Genomic DNA, 24,956 nt, shown 5'->3' on the forward strand with positions numbered 1-24,956 from the left:
GATTCTAAGATGGAATTATTCGATTCCACAAGATAATGATCCTGATTGGGATTATATCCCTTATTTAGAAAGGCAATTATATATCAAATGGTGGGATAGATATAATGCAGCACATCTACACCATCTACATTTATGCAGTTTGTTGCAGCTCAGCTTATGGTATCGGCATCAAACCTCAATGCCGATGGAATTCTCAACACATATACTCGCACTAAAGCATAGGCACGGGGATTGTCAAAGGAAGAATTTAAGAAGCAATTTTGGAGGCACTTGATAACGAAGATTTGGGTTCCCAACCGTCCTCGTCAAAAACCTTTGAGGAAGAAGAATAAAATCGGAAATACAGAAGACCTAAATGCAAATGGTGATGATTGTTTGGAAATTTAGGGTTTAATGGTTAATAAGAGGAAATTCTAATTATTTTTAGACATAAAAAAAATTGGTCAACTTTTCATCAACAGGAAGCAGGATCGACTCCACTATTCATCAAGGACACGTATTTGCTTCAAAAGGAAAATAATGTAAAAGTAAAAGGTTTAATATTTTCCAAAAAGGTAAATCTTATCTAAGATTTCCACCTTATATATGCCACTTGTCTACCACTTATGGTGTTGTAATTATAGATAGGATTCTCAAAAAAGAAAATCTTATCTCTTTTGTTTTTGCAAACTTTCCCCTATATAAATACCCGGGAAAGGGAAAGAGCAAGTTTTTAGTTCTCAAGAGTCATTGTCTATAAGTTTGAGAGTGAAAGTTTCTGAGTGTTTCCTGCTTTGAGAGTGATAGTTTGTGAGTGTTTTCATGTTCTAAGTGTGAGTTTGAAGTTGTTTGGTGTGCTATCTATTAAGAAATAAAAGACTACTTTGTAAGTATCTCTACCCGTTATCTATGTTTTAAATTTCTTTTAATTATGAAGATTCCTTTTAATTTTATATTAATCATTTTCTAAATTATCTTTCAATCACTATTTCTATTTATTAGTTTTAATAATATATATTCTAAAGATACAGATAAAAACAATATAGTGACAATAATACAGATAAAAACAATATAGTGACAATTGTAAGTAGTGCTAAATAATATTCTAATATTTAGCACTACTATAGTATAGTATACTAGTATACTAGTAGTAAAATATGTAGTATCAATACATAACAATTTTTTTTGATATGTAGTATCAATACATAACATACTACACATCAATATGTAGTATCAATATATAACATACTACATATCAATATATAACATACTACATATTGATATGTAGTATCAATACATAACATACTACATATCAATATGTAGTATCAATACATAACATATTACTACAAGTATACTAGTATACTACATACTATATATGTTATTACTACATACTAGTTACTACTAGTATATTACATACTACATATGTTATTACTACATACTAGTTACTATTAATATACGTAATGTTATATATTAGGGTTAGTAGAGTAATTTTACTCTTTTCAAAACGTTTTTGGACCAGGGAGTAAATATTTTTTGGCGCTGGACTAGCCAGTAACCCGGGTCGGGTTTTCTGGACTAAACAGTAAATCCCTCATAGAACAAAGTTGTCATGAGGTGGCTTTTCAGAGTGATTCCTTGCATGCTTTGATGTTGCTTAAAGGAATGTATGTCGAAGGTAGGAAATTTAGATACTCTATTAGTAATGACTTCCAAAGCACCAATGTGGATGCCATAGTCTGAATCCTGTTCGGATCATGGTTAGATACTTGGATTTGAATTGATAGAGGGTTTCTTCCTTTTCTTTTATGAAAAAAAAGAAAAGAAAAAAGAAACTCCTAGTCTACAACTCTAAATCCCTAGAACATCACTGGCGAAGACACACAGTGCTAAAACTTCCCTAAAAGATCCGTCGATTTCAAAGAGGTCCATCGACTCCATCCCACCACAAATCTGCAGCAGTGACAGCAAAGAGCCTACAGTGTCACATGACTCACATGAGATGAAAGTTCATTTTCAGGTAAAAGCTGAAGCCCCCACACAGATCCCAAATTAATCAACAAAGATATTTATCTCCTTTTTCAAAAGATAGTTTTATTTATGATCCAATTAGAATAGACTTCTATTCCATAAAATATGTTATCTCAATTCTGTATGCGCAATTATCAACGCTTCATTGAGAATATCTTGCTTACCAACATCGCCAACAACGATAAAGGAAACAAGTAGGGTTCGTTTCAGTGACAATTATACTGCTTAGTGTCATGTTTCAAGATAACTTTAACAGAATTTTCAGGGTTTGAAAAGGAAGCAACAATCAAACAATGGGGGAGGGAATGGAACTCTATGCAAAACCGGGGCACATGAAAAATGAGCTGTTAAAGCAATACCCTCGAATTACGGGGAAAAGAAGATAATTCCATTAGCTAGTTGTTAGCTCACTATAGACAAATTTATACTCCCCCATTGATATCTCAGCCCACCCACATCTCCAATTATTGTATTCAAACTTGTCTTTACTGCTTAAATTATGGATATTTCACAAAAAGGTGGTAACAGAAAATAATTCTCTTTGCCTGAAATCCCAGGAACCCCATTCCAATATCCTTTAAAAATCAGCTTGCTCTGTTTTAGTAACCAACACGAGATTACAAGCAACAAGTAGCCAGTTGTATTTAAACCAAAATGATATATGGTCTCTTTTTTTCCCTTCTTTGAGAATCCGTACTTAAAACGTACAAAAGACAATCAGAATCGAGCTCCATGAATCTGAATAGCAATGCCATCTGATTGCACAAACACAAGATAACATTTCTAGCAAAAGTTGAACAAATTTGAATTCAGTATATTCTCACTTTCTAAATTCTTGTAATCGTGTAGTTCAAACTTCAAACATACATAAAGAATCAGCTTTTCTTTATAATGCGTATAACAAAAAGGAACATGAGCCATGCACCTTTCTTCAACCTAAACTTACATCTAATGCCATAACAACATCAACAACATAACTACAGCACTATAAAGATCCAAAGAAGCCTGTCTTAATTGAACTACACAGAAGAAGCTGTGAATAACTTACTTCATGCCGTAGCTGGATAATCCGCTGGACAGATTGTGTTGCAGGCTTAAGCTTTTGCTCGTGGTGCACGAAATTGCTAAAAGACCCAAATGAAAACCTCGATTACTGGCAAGGAACAACTAGACTGGATCCGAAGCTTGAATAGGCAATGTTCCACCGGTTGAACAGCCCAAAATATCATGTCGAAAGGACTTTGTAGTAAACATTCCCCGGACGGATTGGTTTTTCTTGGATTGAAGGACACCATTTTTATCGACATCATGATCTAGAGACTTGGTACTTGGCTCTCTCCCGCTTCCAACTCTGAGACTATAAGTTCTAAGTCTGGAAAGAACACGTTCGACCACTTCATTATTCGTTCCTCCAACATCAGACTCTGTATCATCCTTCTCTTCCAAGAGTTCTTTCAAATTGTTTCTACCAACAATACCTCTTCTTAATCCTAAATCAGACTGCACTCTCCTGGAATGTCCCATTGGTGAAGCAACATGAACACCCAAATGCCCATCATCCACCACATTTCCTCCTCTTTCTCCACGTCTTGTCCTAGAAATCAAGTTGGCATTGTTTCTAGATTCAACAGCCGGACCAACAATGTCATCTACCATCATACACGGATTACTAACCGAAAATCCATTCCACGCATGAATGGGGACCAATTTACTCAAAACTGTAAGACCCTCAACCACATCTCTCATTGAAGGTCTTCTTTCTCTACATGACCTTACACATTTTGAAGCAATTAAAACCAATTGCTTCCTCACAAAAGGGTCTTTTGGTGGCACAATTCTGGGATCATAGATGTTAATCAACTTCCCTTTTCTAAGAAGTGGAATTGCCCAATCCACAATGGAAGGCGGTGAATGCCCAACATCAATTGCTTTCCTACCACTAATGATTTCCAATAAAAGAATTCCAAAACTAAATACATCTGTTTTAGTACTTAAATTATCAGGAGTTAAATAACCAGGATCAAGATAACCAATTGTACCTGCAGGAGGAGTAGATCTCAGCCGAAAATCATCGACATGACACCGCAGAGCTAAACCAAAATCACCAAGACGAGCACCAAAATGTCTATCAATCAATATGTTCGCTGATTTAATATCTCTATGAATTACAGGAGGATGCAATGTATGAAGTGTATCAATGGCTTTAGCTGTTTGAAGAGCAAGTCTAATTCTTCGAGACCAATTCGGTACTGGGCGAGCATTAGAATGAAGTACTTCATAAAGGGTTCCATTACTCATGAACTCAACGACTAACAAACGGTCTATAGAATCATCAGTAGTAAAACCAAGTAAATTCACAAGACGTGGGCTCTGGATCTTCGAAAGAATATCAATTTCGTTATCAACTTCATTTTTACTATCTGAATTATTATTAGATGTCAAGCTAAGAGATGAAGAAGAACGAGATGGTTTTTTAACAGCAACTAAACGACCATTGCGAAGAACAGCTTTGTAGACACAGCCATGACTACCCTTGCCCAGTATTTTCTGTTCAGAGAAATTGTTGGTTGCTAGTTGGAGGTCTTTGTACTGGAATTCTTCGTACTTAATGGGTTTTTCTAGTTTTGATTCTTCTTCTTCTTTTTTCTTGGTGGGTTTGTTTTTTGTGGTGGAATTTGAAGTTAAGATTGCTGATTCAGCATTACAAGAAAGGTATCCCATTTAAAGTTGACACTTGAGAAAGAAAAGGGTATCAAAACACGAGGTTTTTAACAGTTAGACTGAGAAATGTATACGATTGTTGAATCACTGAATTTTCTGTTAGTTAATTTGGTTGTTGCTGTGTTGTAGTGTTTTGGTGGAAGAAGGATGATATGACTTTGAGAAGAAGAAGAAGAAGAAGATAAGAGAAGAAATGGGGTTATATCGTTAGGTGGGGAAGCGTTACCTACCTGCCTGTTTTTATTAAATGTAAGTAAAGAAAAGTACATACCCAGGAGAGAGATTGAGAGATTGAGAAAACAGTTGTTAAACTGTGGAGCGTGGAATTAACGGAGACGGAGAAGAAAGGATTTTTTTTATAACATGGAAGGGGCTGTATGATAAACATCCATAAATTCCGTTTTGACTTCCGGAAGTAAAATGTCGGAAACTAGTTTGGGTACACAGCATCCCTTCAAAATGATTTCTACAAATAAAAAAATTAACTTTCTGTTAAGTAAAAAGTTATTGTTTTTGACTTCTGATTTCTGCAACTACTGATATCCAAACGCGTTATAAAGCCGAACCCGATGAATGATGTTGTTTTTAATTGATTATGGCTACTAATCTACCATTGTTACTAAAATTTACTAATTGTAGGCGACTTAATGGTTACCTAAGGATCGGGGAGTGAGGGGGAGTAATTATGGCAATGGTTACCAAAGGATGAAGAATGTTTGATGGTTCATTCACCTTGGTTTTCACAAAACTAGGGTAAGTGTTGTTGCAAATGCGCTTGGCTTTAGTTTGATCCAAATTTCCACTTTGAATTTGGTATCCGACATGAAATAACAACATTACATCCATTTAGGGAATGTTTGTTCGTTTTTGTTTATTTTATAGGTTAGGGAATGTTTATTTGTTCAAAGTATTGCTTCGAACAAAAAGTGTATGCTTGATTTGTCGTGGGCAGCTGTGTAAGTTGGACTTTATAATGGGTATTGGAATTTTTTCGAAACTGGAGATTGGGCAGCTGAAGGTGTAGAAGCTAAGAAGCCTCTTAACAGGCAGACCAAAGCGTCATGTATAAGTAAACCAAATTGTATCTCCCTAGGTAAAAAAGGATGTGTTTTAGAAAAAATTATTCTTCTATTAGGGACCTTATCTTCCGATTTATTTGGGGCCTATGGTTGTTATTCAGGACCTAAAAGGACAAAATAAAATATTTTAAAGTAAACTCGGAACCCTTTAACCAATTATTTTGTTAATGGCTAATTTGTTCCTGTTGATTAATTGATGTTTAATTTTGTTAATTTAGAGATCAGTTAGTGTTAAGCTATCACCAAAACATAAAAAGATTTCGATTGTTTTGAGGAAACATCAATCCGGAATCGGTGAATGTTCGTGCACTCAAAGATCAATTTTGGGCTAATATTTTTTAATTCACGAAGAACACCAGAAATCGATGTATATAACTTACCGCGTAGACCATTTTTAGAAATTGGGGTATGTGGATGTACATATAGACCGATTATCTTATACTTTCATAAATAATACATTACTTCATAGTTCTAGTAAATTAGCGTGTTATCTAGGATAATTTAGTATGAGTATTCTTGAATCTCGCACATTAGTACATCATCAATGAACATCCAAGTACGTTTGACCAACACATAAATTTTTTTTGCATGAACTTCCTCTCCCCATGTCGTATTCACCACATGCCATTAGATCGTTCTAGATGAAGTGAAACAAATTACACTTTAGGGTGCAAATGTTAAACGATGAAATATGGATGAAAATATCGAATTACTCACTTTTTCAGCAAGAGGAGCTTGTGAATGATGTTCGGTATTTTTCCAACCTTAACGAACTCTCCACTTTTGGTATATGCGAACCGAAACGCTAAGTCTCTCCACTTACGGCTCTTGAGATTCCCGGTGCGCTCATAATAGAACTCTTTGGATCTCTTCCAAAACATTGAATATAGATCGTTCAGACATTTGTGGAAGACAAAAATGAACGATTTTACGAACTATATATCTTCTTCCGTTTTCCATTCTGTTTTCTAAGATCTATTTGAGTAGTCGATGAAGTAGGAGTGGCCGAAAGTTGCAAGTTTGGGGTAATATGTGGTTAAGAAAGAGGTTGTCCATATATAGATGAAGACTCAATGACTAATTATTTTGAAATCAGTTCAAACAATCGACTTATAAATATGTTCACATATACCGATTTTGGTCTTGCCGAATCATATAAAAATGCCTTGCTAGAATCGATATATAGGAACGACCACCTAATCTAGTTCTTGTCTCAAAAGCATACAGAAAAAGTGACGTTTTTGCTTAAAAGAATCAAATTATATGGTTTACCACATAGACCGGTTCTGGTAGAGAGTCAAATTTTGGTAATTCTTTTCTCAGAATCGATAGATAGGGATGTTCATATAAACCGATTACGGACCCTAACAGAATAAGGAAATGAAATACCCAGAATCGGTCTATGTGGTAAACCATAAGCCCGCTTCTGAGTTTGTAATTCTAGTGAAAAACTACATTCAGTTTTTAAGAAGGTAAACGTACATCAATTGTATTAAAATAAGCATCCAGAAATCCTGCATTTTTGGCCTAAATTGTAGTTTATTTGTCGTATCTTAGGAAAACATAGGAATTCTAAAACCAACCAAATTCATTCATTTATAGACTTACGAACATAACATAAAATAATTCGACCAACAAACATAAGTTTTGACTCCCTTGTTAGAGCATCGCTCGATTGAACCCCCAAACGTTGGTATCTCAAGGTTGGTTGTAATTTTTTGGTATCGAAACTCAAACTCGCTTGATTAGTGAAAACATAGGGGTACCAAGTAAACTACCAACTTTTTCGTTCGTCAACCTGTATGAAAAAAGCCTAATACAGTAACAAGTATACCAACTGAATGATCCTTGACAATATGTATATAGAATTTATATTTCAAACCTCTTCTCAATCAGTATGTATATCGACAAGAGTCCGCGAACCTGATTGTTAAGAAAAGTACTTGGAAGATCTCAAAAATCAATATTCAATATCAATATAGTCGTATCCAAATAATCCAACCAGAATTTTGTTAAGTAAAAAAACTTGTTATTTACTTTTAAAGATACAAAATCTATAAGAAACGAGTCTAGTAATAGATCACAATTATATGGAAGTATCTACTAAGATTGAACACGTACAACTTTCGTAAATCCAATTATAAAGATAAACAATATAATATGGAAAAGAAAAAACACAAGACACCAGAAGTTTTGTTAACAAGGAAACCACAATAACAGAAAAACCCGGGGACATCGTTCAGATTTGAACACCAAACTGTATTAAGCCGCTACAGACACTAGCCTACTATCAGACTTCAGACTGGAATGTAGTTGAGACTGTTAGAGCACTGCTCAGTCGAACTCGCATGCGTTTCTATATCAAGCATGTTTGTTAATATTAGTGATCAAAACTATATGTCTTAATTTCTAGTTTACCTATGACTAAGTCTCGGTCTAGGATAGTTAAGTGCAGTTGAGCTCCAAACTCCATGGAAATCATCTTACGAAGACGAAGAAATACTCGAGGAATAAGTGGAACTTCATCCGACAAAAAGGTATGTGGAGACTTGAACTTATCTGTCACTCAAAAGTCTATTCTATCTCCTACTGTTGAGACAAAGTCGTATAAGTATGATAGTTTTCATACATACACATTTGTTATTTCGAGCCGAGTTTACTCGCGTATTTTTTTCTCGGAATATGTGTTGTTGATCTTTTGCTTTAACCATTTTCATCTTTACCCGTGACGCAAGTCATGAAGACGTTTCAATCTTGAAAATAGCTTTGATGACGATAGTCGTGAATAACGATTGTTATAACATTATAGAAGAATGTTTCAATGATTGAAATGTAGAGTTGAGATTACCAACTATAGATATAAGCATATATAGTGTGTTCGCACGTTAGTGTATAAATCCATGTGACGGAAACCAAGTGCGTGCATACGTGTGCATGCGGTATTGGTGAAGGAGACAGGTTGAGTACGCGTACCTGCGGAAGTTTTCATACCGAAAATTTCTGCTGAGTTTGTAAGTTTGCAAACTAGTAAACCAGTCACCTTAGGTACACATACCCGTACGCGCACCCACGGAATTTTTTGAATCCAAAATTTCTGCTGAGTTTGTAAACTCAAATCCGGTAGCTAAGGTACGCATACCCATACGTGTACCCAAGCTGGTTATTTCTTAAATCGATTTTTCATGAACTTAAAACAATAAATTATAAGGAATGCAATCTTTGCAAACCGTGGCTATATTGTTCATGAATTGATTCAAGTGAATCAAACCGATTTTGTTTCAATTGTGTCTATGAATAAAGACCCAAGCAATTGAACAACTCTTGAACTAGTTCTTATGAGTCATTTGAACTAGTTGTGAGAAAGATGAATATGGTTGATATGAAAGTACTCATATGGCTAACCTCGGTTAACTATTTGTGAACCAACCAAGTGTACATGTTTAGGTACGGTTACTCAAACCTAAATGAATACATTCCATTTGTGTGTGACAATCTAAGTTTCGATCTAACGGTTGAAAGATATTAGCTTGGTTGAATCAGGTTTTTCATCTAACAATGATTATTGAATGCTTTGTTACCAAGGTAACTTAGATTGGAAACCCTGATTTGAAAACTATATAAAGGAGACATCTAGCAATTGGAAAAACTAATCCTCACACCTCCTGTGTGATACTAGTTGGTTTTGCTAGAGTCGATTCTCCTTTAACCTTAGGTTTCTTCTCGAGACCCTGTATGTTAACGACTGAAAGACTTCATTGGGATTGTGACGCCAGACGAAACTACTTTCTTGTAGTTGAGCGATCTGATCTTTCCATTTTCTATCGTACGAGTTCAATTGAATAATTGACTTGAGATTATATCTCCGATAGGGCAACATAAAAAGAAATCACAAACATCTTCGTCTCATCGTTTGTGATTCCACAATATCTAGTTTCGCTACCATACGATTTATATTATTGTGAGGTGATTGATAATACTAGGCTGTTCTTCGGGAATATAAGTCTGGGTTATCAATTAGTTCCTGTTCACCTTGATTTATCAAAAAACGGAACAAAAATCATAGGTTTATCTGTGGGAGACAGATTTATCTATTATCATAGACTTTTCTGTGTGATACATATTTTTTTATTGAAGTCTTCGACTTTGGGTCGTAGCAACTCTTAGTTGTAGGTGAGATCGGCTAAGGGAATCAAGTATGTAGTATCCTGCTGGGATCAGAGACGTAAGGAGCGCAACTGTAACTTGAATCAGTGTGAGATTATTTAGGGTTCAACTACAGTCCAGACCGAAGTTAGTTTGTAGTAGGCTAGTGTCTGTAGCGGCTTAATACAGTGTGGTGTTCAATCTGGACTAGGTCCCGGGGTTTTTCTGCATTTGTGGTTTCCTCGTTAACAAAACTTCTGGTGTCTGTGTTATTTTTATTCCGCATTATATTTTGTTATATAATTGAAATATCAGAGGTTGTGCGTTGAGATCAATCAATTAAAATATTCAACCTTTGGTTGTTGATTTACATTGATTGACACTTGGATATTAATCTTTGGTACCATCCAAGTTTATCTCTCTAGTATTTGATAAAGACTCGCAGATTTCCATTTGCTTGAGTAAAGATTAAATCGAGAGATAGAGATATTAACTCCTTGATATACTTTTTATTAAGATTGAGTCTGACTGTCTAGTTGATTCTCTTAAAAGTATATTAGAGTTGGTCCATACAGATTGCTAATCGAAATATTGGGTGAGGTTGTTGTACCCCCGCTTTTTCAGAGACTGATTCCACACTCCAAGCGATTCAGTTGCAATCGTACTCCTTACGTCTATTGAGCCTCGCAAGTGTCTACGCAATTTTTCCCTTAGTTGACATCCTTTAAAACGTAAGAGTTGCTTTAACGTGAGTGAAAACTTTTGATACCAATCTGCCTCTAATAGATAAGCATAATTGTTTGCATTTAGATCAAAGATCAAGGTGAGTGTTTTGGGGTAAAAACTGATTCTGCTGGTTTTGGTAAATTTGGGTGTGTTGATGAGAAACGAATCTAAACCCTAAACAAATGCACTGCACGGGAGTACTTTAGATTCGAGAGATCAATCTGTACAATCCTGTCCTAAACCAAGAAATGGTCGTTCCAGTCTTGCTTCGGTCACAAAGTGAAGGAAAAGGGTTGATCTTAGGGAGGGAAGCAAATAAGATGTTGAGATCAGAATGGCTAACTCTGAAGGTGTGGCTAGTTTATGACTTGTATCAGAATATGGAACTGGCTTGCGGGATGTAAGCTATCAGTTCTTGGTGTTTTTCTGGATACTTATGTTGTTAACCAAAACTCTTGTTGGTTGAAATTGGTTGACAACCTATTTATATAGTCATAGTTGCACGCACCCTAATCTCATAGTAAATGGGAGTAGTTGAGTGATGGAGAAGTGGGATCGTGTGAAAAATGTTGAAAACCACGTCTTACTATGAGGGAAGACGGGTCAGTTTAGACCCACTACTTCTCAGCTGCCACTAATTATCCGCCTTTCCTGGCACTTTCTCATAATGAGCGTGTTGTGCGCCGCACGCTGTAAACCGCCTGACGAATACCCTGACGAACATCCCCCAGTTTGTGACATGTTTGATATCTCGAGTATTTTATAGAAAATATGTAGCATTTGCTGAGTGGGTCTTGCCTAATTATTCTGACCAATCACGCGCAAGCTAGGTGGCGGATAGTCATGTGTGACGATCCAAGTCATGAGACTTGCCGCAAAGAATAGCATGTGACATCATTAGGTTAAATAACTAAGTTATTTGTGAAGTCGATACTCATAAAATATCGTATGTATTCGATGCATGTAAAGCATCGCTTTTAAGCAAGCAACTCAAAATAATCGATGCATGTAAAGCATCATTGTATTGAGCCTGTCTTGGTTAGTCGCGGAACCTAGTGTCTTAAAAAGAGCATGACCGGCCACTTTCAGGAAGTTGTTGGGAGCTATTTATGCATTCCAAATGTAGGCCGGTCGGTCCCTATAGGAGAGTGATGGCTGGTAGCCATTTTGACATCCTGTTGGTCGGTCCAAGTTAAATCTAGACCTGTTAAATTGGATAACCAAATTAGATGGCGGAGATGATTTGCGGCAGTTATTGGTTGTCGCTAAGGCTTCTATAAGGAGCGCGGCCAGCCATCTTTGGGCGATCGTTTAGGAGACATATGGGCAGGCCGCGGTTTGGCCGATTGCTCCTTATGGAAGAGGGGCGGTCGGTGATCATGGTCACATTGAGCGCCTAGAATAGGAGTTTGGCCGGCCGATTCGTCTGGCGAAGTTGGGCGGTCGAGATGATTTGCGGCAGTTAATGTCCGTCATTGATTTAATTTAGATTTTAAAAAGCCGTGTGGCCAACCTATTTTGGGTTAACGATTTTTGGTGTTACCCGCGCGCTGGGAGTTTTCGACCGGCTAGTATTGTAGCCAGGTCGCTGGTGAGCATATTTGCACCTTGCCCATTGATCGAGATTGAATCTAGGCTGGTCAATTCGACTGGCGAAGTTGGGCGGCCAAAATCATTTTACGGCAGTAATGTAATGCCGCTTAGTATAAATTAGGTTTTTGTAACTCACACATCCAACTGTTTTGGGTAATTGTTTGATAGCTCCTCTTGCGAGTGGAAAGGATTTCGATTGGCCTAATCGTTAGTTGTCCCGCCGGTGTACATGATGGTGCTTGTCCGATCTTGTTAGGAGGTGGCTAGGCTTGATAAATCGACTGGCCAAAACGTACGGCCGTGATCGTTTTAAGATTGACATGGGTAGTCTATATTAAATTCCTTAAGGAATTAGGTGCGTCGACCAGACAACTTCCAACTTTATTTAAAAGTGCGTGTAGCACATTTAAAGCGATCTGATTGGTCGATGGGAAAGGGGGATGGCAAGCGACAATATGGAGTGTGGCCGATCGGCCACGGGCGGCGCCTGCTGGAGCAGATTGGTCGGCCAAGTGACGTGGACACGCCTCCCTTTGCTGCTGTTTTTACTTGTCGCGGTTCTTCTTTATTTCTTGTTTTCTACTTTTCATAGGATTTTGCTCCTACTAGTCCATGGCGGATTAATTTCCTAGATTACCTAGGTTTGGTCTCGACCAATAGGGTTCGAGATATTGCGCAGGGCGCAAAAAACCTAATTTTTGCAAATTAATTAGGTTAAAATTTGAATTTTGCGAGTTGCTACAAAATTGGTCAAATTTAGTGAATTCTGTGTGTTGACACAAAATTCTTAATTTTATTCTCAGAGAGCAGTCAGCGCGTCTTCTGATTGAGTACTTTCATACAGACCTTAATCTTGATACTTCGGGAAATCCATGCTACTCAGCTGCGAGTGAATACTAATTTTCATGTCATATCAATATTAAGAGTTCAGCCGGGGAACATAGCATGGGAAAAATACTCAATAAGCCATACATTAATGAATAATGCAGGTGAGAGATTAATAAAATTTATAGAATGTTTGGGATTGTTAGTTACATGCACCATTCTGAATAAATTTTATATATAAATATACTGAATTGCTCAATACATGTGTAAGTAAATAGGCCTGGACACTCATCCCTTTTAAAATGGCTCAGTCTCTTTGCAGAATGACGGCACATTAAATACAGGGTTTCACAATTTTATCCCTGAACTAAAAACTACCATCAACATTAAGTCCCCTGCTCAGTACGCAATAGTGACATTGTTGTGGGGTAAGCACTAAATGGTGACGTATAAAGATAAAACTTATGAGGCAAAGTAGTCGGACGTTACCAGGATAGAGGCCGGCTCAGTCTTTGAGCAAGACGCGTTTAATGAAGTATCCAAGCACGTGGTGATCGTCCTCCTAGCATACGTCAATTGTATCCAGGTAGATAAGCATCTAATCAGTTGATATCCCGCATCTAAAGCCTTTATACATGGCAGGTAGAGAGTCTTTTCTTTTCCCGGATCTTACCAATTTGCGGTATATAAAAGGAAGCACTTGAGTCTTTCTTTTCATACCGATCATCACAGAGTTGCACTCATCTTCTTTCCAGGTATTGCTTCATATTCTCTTGTATCTTTTTTTTTACGTAGGTTGTTGATATAACCATAACGCTTCTCTTCAGTTCATGATGGGAGATTTTGGTGATGATTATTCTTCTAAATCCCCGGGAAAGAGTTTTGAAGTTGACAAACCCATGGTTACCGCATTCGAGGAGGTGTTAGCTAAAATTGATCCTCCGTTTCGTGAAGCTGGTCGGGCTATACAGGGTATGCCTCTCACATATTTACGCATCGTTCGAGAGCGTGTTCAAGCTTTCCTGGCTTCGGTTAGCATGAAGGAAAAGTGGAGGCGTGATGAAGCATCCAAGCCAACGAGTGTCAGAGCTGAAAGATTCGCGGCTCGGTTAAAGCGACGAAGGATTGAGCATAAGCAGCCTCCAAGTAAAAATAAACATGATTACCCTATACATAACGATGTCCTAATTCTCGACTCTGACGTGTACGAACCGGAACATCCTCAAAAGGCTGTTGAAGCAGTTTCTGAAGAGTGGAGAGGAGTGGCATTTGGGGAAGATGTTGAAGCGGACTCCGGAGAGGATGTTGGTGCAGCTTCCAAGGAAAATGTTAAAGCGACCTCTAGAGAGATATTGAAGCGGCCGCTAAGAAAGATGCCGAAGCAGCTTCCGAAAGGGAGGTTGAGGTGGCTTCTGGAGAGGATGTGGGAGCGGCTTGTGAAAAAGATATTGAAGCAGCTTCTGAAAGGGAGGTTGAAAAAGGGGGGTACAACAACCACACCCAATATTTCTCTTAGCAATCTGTATGGACAAACTGGAATATACTTTTAAGAGAATCAACAAGACTCAATCGATTAGAAGTATATCAACGAGTTTATATCTCTCTCTTGATTTGATTTACTCAAGCAGGAACTGCGAGTTCTAATCAAATACAAGGAATTACTCGGACGGTACCAAAGACCAATATCCGAGGATCCATCAATGACAATCAACAACCAAAGGTTGGATTACTCTAATTGATGATCTAATGCACAACCTGTATTATTTCAATTATAAAGATAAAACAATATAATGCGAAAACTGAAATAACACAGACACCAGAAATTTTGTTAACAAGGAAACCGCAAATGCAGAAAACCCCCGGGACCTAGTCCGGATTGAACATACACTGTATTAAGCCGCTACAAACACTAGCCTACTCCAAGCTAACTTCGGACTGGACTGTAGTTGAACCCCAATCAGTCTCCCACTGATCCAAGGTACAGTTGTACTCACTACGCCTCTGATCCTAGCAGGATACTGCGCACTTGATTCCCTTAGCTGATCCCACCCACAACTAAGAGTTGCTACGACCCAAAGTCGAAGACTTGATGACAAACAAATCTGTCTCACACAGGCAAGTCTATCGAAGGATTAATCTGTCTCCCACAGATAAACCCTAAAAGGTTTTGTTCCGTCTTTTGATAGTAATCAAGGTGAACAGGAACCAATTGATAATCCGGTCTTATATTCCCGAAAAACAGCCTAGATTTATCAATCACCTCACAACAATCTTAATCGTATGGTAGCGAAACAAGATGTTGCGGAATCACAAACGATGAAACGAAGATGTTTGTGATTACTTTTTACATCTTGCCTATCGGAGATATCAATCTCAAGCCAATCAACATGATTGTACTCGTACGATAGAAGGTGCAAGATCAGATCACACAACTACGATAAAGTAGTATCGGTCTGGCTTCACAATTCCAATGAAGTATTTAAGTCGTTAACCTGGTTTTAGAAAAAGAAAACTAAAGTTTAAAAGAGAACCGACTCTAGCACGCAAACTAGTATCACACGTAAGGTGTGGGGATTAGTTTTGCATTGATGTTAGATGTCCCCTTATATAGTCTTTCAAATTAGGGTTTGCCATTAAGTTACCTTGGTAACAAAGCAATCAATATCCACCGTTAGATGAAAACCTGGTTTAGATTCAAGCTAATATTTCTCAACCGTTAGATCGAAAACTTAGCTTGTTGCACATAATTGAAATGCATGCTTCTAGGTTTGTTAACCGTACCCAAACGTGTGCACTTGTTGGTTCAATAATAATTAACCAAAAGGTTAGCCATATGAGAATTTCTTATCAACCATGTTCTTCTTCACCATAACTAGTTCACATGACTCAAATGAACTAGTTAGAGAGTTGTTCAATTGCAAGGAATTCTTATGTAACTACACAAGACACAATTGAAGCAAAGATGATTTGATTCACTCGAATCGGTTCATGAACTTTTATAGCCACGGTTTGCAAACTGCATTCCTTAGTCTTTTTAAGTTTAAATTCGGAAATCATCTTCAGAAATATAACCTTCTTAAGTTCGCAGACTTGGATCGCGGACTTAAGTTACCGGGCATAGTTTACAAACTCCAGCAGAAATTCTCGGAATGAGAACTTCGCCGGTTCGCGGACTGGGTTCGCGGTCTGAGTTCGCGGACTTAGCTTCACGCACTAGTTTGTCAACTCCAGCAGAAATTCTCGGGTTGAGAACTTCGGTAGTTGGTGTGCTTGGGAACGACACACAAAAGACTTGCAAGTATACAAGGTCAAGTTTTAGTATAGAAAGTAAGAATGGGATCAGTCCACAGGGAGTGGGGGCATACAAGAAATTATCCTAAGCTATCAATGGGTGCAAAGCACTATGGCAGTGAGCAAGGCAAGGTAATATGGCAGATGCAAAGAACCAAAACAGTTAACAAACCAAAGCAGTTAACACAAGATGGCAAAACAGCAAAGATTAAATGGCAGAGGATATAAAATAAAAATAACAGGGAACCAAGGCTGTAAGCCAAGGGCAGGGGGAGTTTGTGCACTGATTTCAGTGCACGACAGCTACAAATTGCAAGAAATTAAACAAGCAAAACAGGTAAGGAGATAAACTGAACAGGAAGCAAAACAGAACTGAATTTAAGTGACTGTAAAAGGGATTGTGGCTAAGCTAAGGGCTTAGAATCCACCTTTGTGTCCTAGCCAAGCAATGTGATCCTAGGTTGAGTTGAAAATCCTATGCATACATCTAGAATGGGAGGAAAACTAATTTGCTCACTAGTTTGCCCCTAGCATTGACTGTCTTTTGACAGAACAATCAATCACAGGCACTATGAGCATCAATCTCTTCCCATTGCTCAATCAAAACAGACAACAGGATAACTATCCTAGCAATTCACCATTTGATAATGCACAAGGCTTCATCTGAGCCTCAGCCTAATGCAGTTTAGCTCATGCTAAACATGTAACTAGCAATAACATTCATTGAGTATGATAATTCAAGCAACATTCAACATTCGAGATAATTGAAAACAACATGCACACATTCACTGTTAACTGCATAAGAAGAACTGAAATTGGAATTGCATCAAAATAAATTTGTTTCAATTCTCTACTGGCTAGTCCAGAGATGCCCAATTTTACAACCCCTAACACCCTTTTATAGTTACAGCCCAAAAAAAAAACTAAAATCCCCAAATCAGTAAAATTAGGGTTTACTAAAAAATCTAAAATTGACCTTTACCTAATCTCTGAAATCAATCAATGGTCTCGACCCATTCTTCTATTGCTTCTCCTCTTCCGTAATTGGTGGTTTGATTTCACTAACTCTGTTTCTCTCAAACCTAGTTTCTAGGTTCACTGTTTTTGAACAGATAAAAGGGTTGAGAGAGAAGGAGCTAGAGAGTATCATGGTGGTGTCCTTTAGTGATGGAGGGGGTTGAGCGGACATGGTGGAGGTGATGGTCGCTGTAGAGGAATGGAGAAGATGGAGTCGATGGTTTTGGGAAGAAGGGTGTGTTTGTTTTGCGGGGATAGGTATTTGGTTGTTTGGGTGTTAAGCGGGCTCATCAAATCTTGATGTTTCGCGAAGGGAATCCGTGGGATGATAACTTCTGAAACGGATCTAACGGCGAGATGGAGACAGATTATGAGCGACCGTTGGATGCAAAAATACAACGAAACTAACGGCTCAAGATGGAGTTAGGTGCTGTAGTGTTGGTAAGGTGCATCGAAATCTGATGCATGATGACGCAGCGACCGTTGGATGATGGAATGGATCCAATCTTACGGTTAAGAAGGAAAACGGGTTTGGGTATTGAATTTTGGGTTTAGGATATGGATTTGGGCTTAGGAATTGGATTTGGGCTTAGGTAATCTTGAGCCCACTTCTTCTTTAAGAACAATTTCTTCCTTTTTAAGCCCATTTTTATCCTTGAGTCTTCCATAACACATTCTTCACTTCTTTTCCGCTAGAGATTCCACCGGCTTTCTCCCGTGTCTTTGCTCTTTTGGCTCCGCAACTCATCTAGTCTTTATTTGGTACCTAAAAATACAAAATTAATTAATAAAATATTTATTCTTGAAAACAATGAAAATACAGAATATGGGATAAAATGTAGAATTAATGCACAAAAGATGAGTTAAATGCCAAGAAAATATATAGAAATATGCACTTTTTAGCACTCATCAAATACCCCCAAACCTGAATTTTACTTGTCCTCAAGTAAAACAAAACTAAGGAAATCCTACCTATACCACTGTCGCTGGTCTCTCGAATGCATTTAGCATATGCACTAAGCCTTTTAAACCACTAAGTGTCCCTAGTGGACGAGTGAAGTCTCGTGAAGGTTTGCTTAGAACGTACCTACAAAGTTCTAGGTCAAAATATAAGCTCAGATTCCATCAAATGTGACATGTGCAAACACAGTTTAAGCTCACAGCAAAATGGAGATGTCAATCTAGCTATCAAGGCACAATCCTAGCACTGATAACAAATAAAGACATGTGATAAGAGTGTAAAGTGTATCTACACATGTGTAAAGAAAGATCGGATGTTATGACTACTAATCACCAAGAGATAGTTTCTCAGGCTAAGAACCAGGTCGAAATCTAGCTAGCTGTCCGGACTTTACGAGAATTGTGAATGAGTTGGAGGTATTTCACAATTACTCGCGTTGTACATCAATGGCATACACCCTCCTTGCTTATTACAATGAAACAAAAAATGACTATTTACATGACTCTTATTTACATTGACTACTCTCTTTTTTTTTGGAACAAGAGATGATGGAATTGATAAATACTTGATTTTTTTGTATTTTTCTGATATTTTTTTCTGATATATACATCGTTTTTTTTTTTTTTTTTTTTTTTTTTTTTTTTTTTTTTTTTTTGAAAGAAACACTTTTGATACATATAAAAAGGAAACAAAATTACATGACACTTTGCAAGAGGTAGCCCTTTTTGATGCACCCAGTTAAATTCGATGGTTGTTTTCTTAATGTAACCTCCACCTTCTATCCCAACCAACCAAAGAACAAGCTAGTCAAGTTTCGTTCAGTATTCTAAAGTGATTGGCAACGTAACTTCCTATCAAACACCTTGAAGATCGAGGCTATACATGTATTGGTAGATCGTGCGCGTGCAAGTTTCTTATCACTATGTGAATTGTGCTAGAATCAGGGTGCCTAAATATCTAGACTAAGACTCCTAATAATTACATATTTGCACAAGAGTCAACATTTCAAGGTAAATGAGCTCCATTTTTATGTTTTTTTTTTAATTTTTAATTTTTTTTATTTTTTTTTCAATTTTTTTTGGAATTTTTCAATTTTTTCAAAAAATGGAGTTTTGTTTTCAATTATGGCATATTATCGTGGTATCTACTCTATACCCCCAAACCTAACTAAACATTGTCCTCAATGTTTAAAATATGGAAAGAATTAAAATACAACATATGGAAAGGGACATGCTGAGTAGAGTAAAAGGAGAGAGAATACCCGATTTCGGCGAAAGCAGAATTAAAACTCCGTTATCCAAGGCAAAACTCCAACATATTCGGAGTCACAATGGATGAGCACAAATATATACAAAAGGAAATTTAACTAACACATTATCTACAAGAAAATTTGGTTTTTAATGGGATTGGACTTTTTGGGAAAAATTTGGTTTTGTCGGGAGTGAAAACTTTTTGGTTATTTAGGGAAAGAGTGGACCAGTTTAGTCCACATAGACCGGGTCCTCCAGGTTGGTTGTTTCAATGTCGGGTGGAAATGGCTCAAGGAATGGCTTTAATCTCTGCCCGTTGACTTTGAAAACGTTCTTGTTGGAAACATCCTCCAGCTCTACAGCTCCATGAGGAAAAACTGTGCGTACTAGGTACGGACCCTTCCATCTGGAACGCAGTTTTCCTGGAAAAAGATGTAATCGGGAGTCATACAGCAAGACTTTCTGACCAGGAGTGAAGGATTTAGAATACGCTTGTCATGAAACTTCATCTTCTGCTTGTACCTTGGCACTGTCATAAGCCTCATTTCTCAATTCTTCCAACTCGTTGAGTTGAAGTTTCCGTTGAATTCCAGCTTCGTCCAGAGAAAAGTTCAGTTTCTTGATTGCCCAGTAAGCTCGATGTTCTAATTCCACAGGAAGATGACGGCTTTCCATACACTAGACGATAGGGGGACATGCCAATTGGTGTCTTATAAGCTGTTCTATAGGCCCACAAAGCATCATTCAATCTTAATGACCAATCTTTCCTGACGGGTTGACCGTCTTCTCCAGAATGTGCTTATTTCCCTATTAGACTTCCACTTGTCCACTGTCTGAGGGTGGTACGGAGTAGCAACCTTGTGAGTTATTCCATACTTGCGTACTAAAACTCAAGTGTATTGCAGAAATGTGAACCACCGTCACTGATGATAGCTCTAGGGGTACCAAAACGTGAAAATATGTTTTCCTTTAAAAAGGAAAGTACCACCTTGTGGTCATTTGTTCTGGTTGCGATGGCTTCTACCCACTTGGAGACGTAGTCAACGGCGACTAGATGTACAACTTGCTGTCAGACATGGGAAATGGACCCATGAAGTCGATCCCCCAAACATCAAAAATCTCACAATCAGAATGGATTCAATGGCATCATGTTTCTCCTCGAAATGCTTCCTAGCTTTTGACAGCGTCACAAGCAACAATAATCATCAGTCTCTAACAACGATGGCCAATAGAACCCACACTGCAAGATCTTTGCAGCGGTTTTCTTGGCACTGAAATGGCCTCCACATGCTTGGTCATGACAGAAAGATATCACATCTTTCTGTTCGTGTTGGGGACACATTTCCTAATGATTTGGTCTGGGCAGTACTTAAACAAATATGGGTCATCCCAAAGGAAATGTTTAACTTCAGCCAGGAATTTAGAGCGGTCTTGTCTCGACCAACGTGAGGGCATCCTACCTGTAGCGAGGTAGTTAACAATATCAGCAAACCAAGGAAGGTCTGAGATAGACATCAGCTGTTCATCTGGGAATGATTCTCTAATCAGCTCAAATTCATCAATAGACTCTAAAGTTAATCTAGACAAATGATCAGCAACCACATTCTCACAACCTTTCTTATCACGGATTTCGAGATCGAATTCCTGTAATAATAGTATCCATCGAATAAGGCGAGCTTTAGCATCCTTCTTGGAAAGAAGATACTTCAAAGCCGCATGGTCTGTGTATATGATGATCTTAGACCCTATCAGATAAGATCTAAACTTGTCTAATGCGAAAACGACGGCAAGCAATTCCTTCTCGGTAGTTGAATAATTGAGTTGGGCATCATTAAGGGTTTTGCTAGCATAGTATATCACATATGGTAGTCTATCAACTCGCTGTCCTAAAACAGCACCAACAGCATAATCAGAGGCATCACACATAAGTTCGAACGGAAGCTTCCAATCGGGTGGTCGGACTATAGGAGCGGTGGTGAGAAGGGTTTTTAATTCCTCCCATGCCTTCACACAAGCAGCATCGAAATTGAAGGCAACATCTTGGAGAGAAGACTGCACAGAGGTCTGGAGATTTTGCTGAAATCTTTGATGAATCGCCGGTAAAAACCAGCATGACCTAGAAATGATCTGATCTCCTTCACAGAGCGAGGTTGTGGTAGATGTTGAATGAGGTCAACTTTAGCTTTATCCACTTCAATTCCTTTTTCTGAGATGATGTGTCCTAGAACTATTCCTGAATTCACCATAAAATGGCATTTTTCCCAATTTAGAACAAGGTTCTTTTCTTTACATCTGGATATCACGAGGGCAAGATGCTTCAAACATTCGTCAAACGAGGAACCAAAAACAGAGAAATCATCCATAAAGATCTCGAGAAAACTATCTATCATGTCAGAAAAAATGCTCATCATGCAACGCTGAAAAGTAGCAGGTGCATTACACAACCCGAAGGGCATACGTCTATAAGCAAACGTCCCAAATGGACACGTGAATGTAGTTTTTTCCTGATCTTCCGGAGCAATGTGAATTTGGTTATAACCGGAAAAGCCATCTAGAAAACAGTAGTGACTGTGTCCAGACACACGTTCTAGCATTTGGTCAATGAAAGGGAGCGGGAAGTGATCCTTCCTTGTTACTGTGTTCAACTTCCTGTAGTCGATGCATACTCGCCATCCTGTGGTTGTACGAGTAGGGACTAATTCATTCTTGTCGTTCTGAACTACAGTAATGCCTGACTTCTTAGGCACAACTTGAATGGGACTAACCCATTTGCTATCAGGTATTGGGTATATGATACCCGCATCAAGTAGTTTCAGGATCTCTCCTTTGACTACATCTCTCATGTTAGGATTAAGTCTCCTTTGCATTTCCCTCGATGGTTTGGCATTCTCTTCAAGGTTAATGTGGTGCATGCAAATGGTGGGACTAATTCCTTTGAGATCTGAGATGGTCCATCCTAAGGCCTCTTTGTGTTCCTTAAGTACTTCTAAAAGCTTACTTTTGTTCCGTGTCTAAACATGATGAAATAATGACAGGTAAAGTATCAGAAGAACCTAGGAATGCGTACTTCAACGTACTAGGCAATGTTTTCAATTCAAGCTTGGGTGGCTCAACAATGGATGGAATGCTTGGAATCAGAGAGTAAGGGTGGTTCCACTTCATATTTCCTTTCAGTGACGTCCATTTGAGGTACAGATTCGAGCAGAGATAGGACGTCACTACAGTATGCATCATCATAGGAATCTGAGTTAAAGTTCTCCATACATGCTTGAAAGGGGTCGACGGATAGAATGTTAGTCAACGAATCTTGTATTAATCCTTCAATCATATTAACTTCATGCACATCATCATCATCAAGATTCACAGGTTGTTGACTAATATCGAACACATTCAATTCTACCGTCATGTTGCCAAAAGACAGTTTCAACACTCCATTACGACAATTAATGATTGCGTTGGACGTAGCCAAGAAAGGACGTCCTAAGATGACAGGAATGTGACAGTCTGGGTTTTGTACAGGTTGAGTGTCTAAGACAATGAAGTCTACGGGAAAATAGAATTTGTCAACCTTGATCAAAACGTCTTCGACCACTCCACGAGGAATCTTGACAGATCGGTCTGCCAGTTGTAGAGTGATAGATGTTGGCTTCAACTCCCCAAGACCTAACTGCTCATAAACAGAATATGGCAGTAGGTTAACACTTGCACCTAGGTCTAATAACGCTTTATTGACCGTGTGTTCTCCTATAGTGCAAGAAATTGTTGGACATCCTGGATCCCTAAACTTGGGTGGAGTTTTGTTCAGAATGATGGAACTCACCTGCTCAGCTAAGAAAGCACGTTTGTGCACATTGAGCTTGCGCTTTTGAGTACACAAGTCTTTGAGGAATTTGGCATAAGCAGGGATTTGCTTGATTGCTTCAAGAAAAGGAATGTTGATGTTGACTCTCTTGAACAGATCTAACATCTCATTGTAATGGGTACTTTTCTGTTGATAGATCAATCTTTGAGGAAATGGGGCAACAGGAGAATGAGTTGGCAAAGGGACATTCACAGCAGTAGAATTGTCAGGCTTTCCAACTTGCTCAGATTCTTTGGTTTTCTGGGGTTGTGGAGACAGCGTGGAATTTGTATCAGATTCATTAGGTTCGCCCACTTGTTCTCGATGACTTTACCACTTCGGAGGGTGGTAATGGCATGGACTTGATCTGGAGAGGTTTCCTTGCAGGATGAGCCTGTTTGAAATACACTCTTGGATTTTGTTGGGGTTGGCTCGGAAGTTTACCCTTTTCTCTCTCACTATGGAATCACAGATTTGACCCATCTTTTGATCAAGACTTTTCGGACTTTGCACCAGACTCTGGAACATTTCCTCTAGGGCGGATAATCTCTTGTCGGTATTGTGTTGAGGATATGATTGTTGTTGAGAGTTTGATTGTTGTTGAGGGTTTCTCGGGTGTTGATAACCTTGATTGTTCTGATATCCCTGATTGTTTTGATAGCTCTGATTGGGTTGAGATGGTCCTCCCTGAGTGGGTCCTTTTGACCATGAAAAGTTAGGGTGGTTTCTCCATCCTGGATTGTAGGTCTGTGAATAGGGGTTATGTTCTTGTTTTTGAAACATGGCATGTGCCTGTTCAAGCCTAGATTTCTGGACTGCAAGCAAATCGGGACAATTTTGGAATTGATGGTTGGGATCGTTACAAGCGGCACATACGGACGAAGCGACATGTTCTCGGAGAGTAGTGGTGGAAGGTTTTGAATTTTTATGTAGTTCTAACTCTTCTAATCTCCTAACTATTGATGCCATGTTTGCTCTTCCCTCGAAATCTGCTTCAATCCTAAAAGCCTTCGCTTCGGATGTAGTCTTTCTGGGTTCACGGATGGATTCCCACTGTTGCGTCTTTTCAGCTACTTCAATCAAGAAGTCCCAAGACGCATCAGCAGTTTTGTCTACGAATAGACCATTACACATCGACTCAACCGTTGTTCGGGTGGACACATCTAGACCTTCATACAAAATTTGCACAAGTCTCCATTTTTCAAAACCATGATGGGGACATTGGAGCAATAATTCATTGAATCTCTCCAAGTATCTAGCTAAGGTCTCACCCTCTAATTGCACAAAGCTATTCAGACTTTGACGAATTGTCGCAGTCTTGTGATTCGGGAAAAACTTTTTGAAAAACTCCTTTATGAGGTCATCCCATGTCATGATGGATTGAGGCTGTAAAGCATAAAGCCAGGCCTTTGCCTTATCTTTCAGGTAGAAAGGAAAGAGCCTTAACTTTAGGGTTTCGTCGGCCATTTGAGTGAAACGCAGAGTTCCACAAATTTCCTCGA

At 38.4% G+C, this 24,956-nt stretch overlaps 1 protein-coding gene across 1 annotated transcript; it reads right to left on the reverse strand.

The window, feature by feature from the left end:
* Positions 1-2,766: 2,766 nt before the first annotated feature.
* Positions 2,767-5,279, reverse strand: LOC113310885 (serine/threonine-protein kinase-like protein At3g51990). Its single transcript, XM_026559706.1, has one exon. It carries the CDS (start codon positions 4,726-4,728, stop codon positions 3,175-3,177), a length of 1,554 nt encoding a protein of 517 aa, XP_026415491.1. The 5' UTR covers positions 4,729-5,279; the 3' UTR covers positions 2,767-3,174.
* Between the last annotated feature and the right edge of the window lie 19,677 nt (positions 5,280-24,956).

Source organism: Papaver somniferum, chromosome 9 (assembly GCF_003573695.1).
Source record: "Papaver somniferum cultivar HN1 chromosome 9, ASM357369v1, whole genome shotgun sequence".
NCBI classification, from domain to species: domain Eukaryota; kingdom Viridiplantae; phylum Streptophyta; class Magnoliopsida; order Ranunculales; family Papaveraceae; genus Papaver; species Papaver somniferum.

What these genes read in the sequence shown, in the direction of transcription:
- LOC113310885 (XM_026559706.1), bottom strand. Translation starts at nt 4,728, where the DNA reads ATGGGATACCTTTCTTGTAATGCTGAATCAGCAATCTTAACTTCAAAT.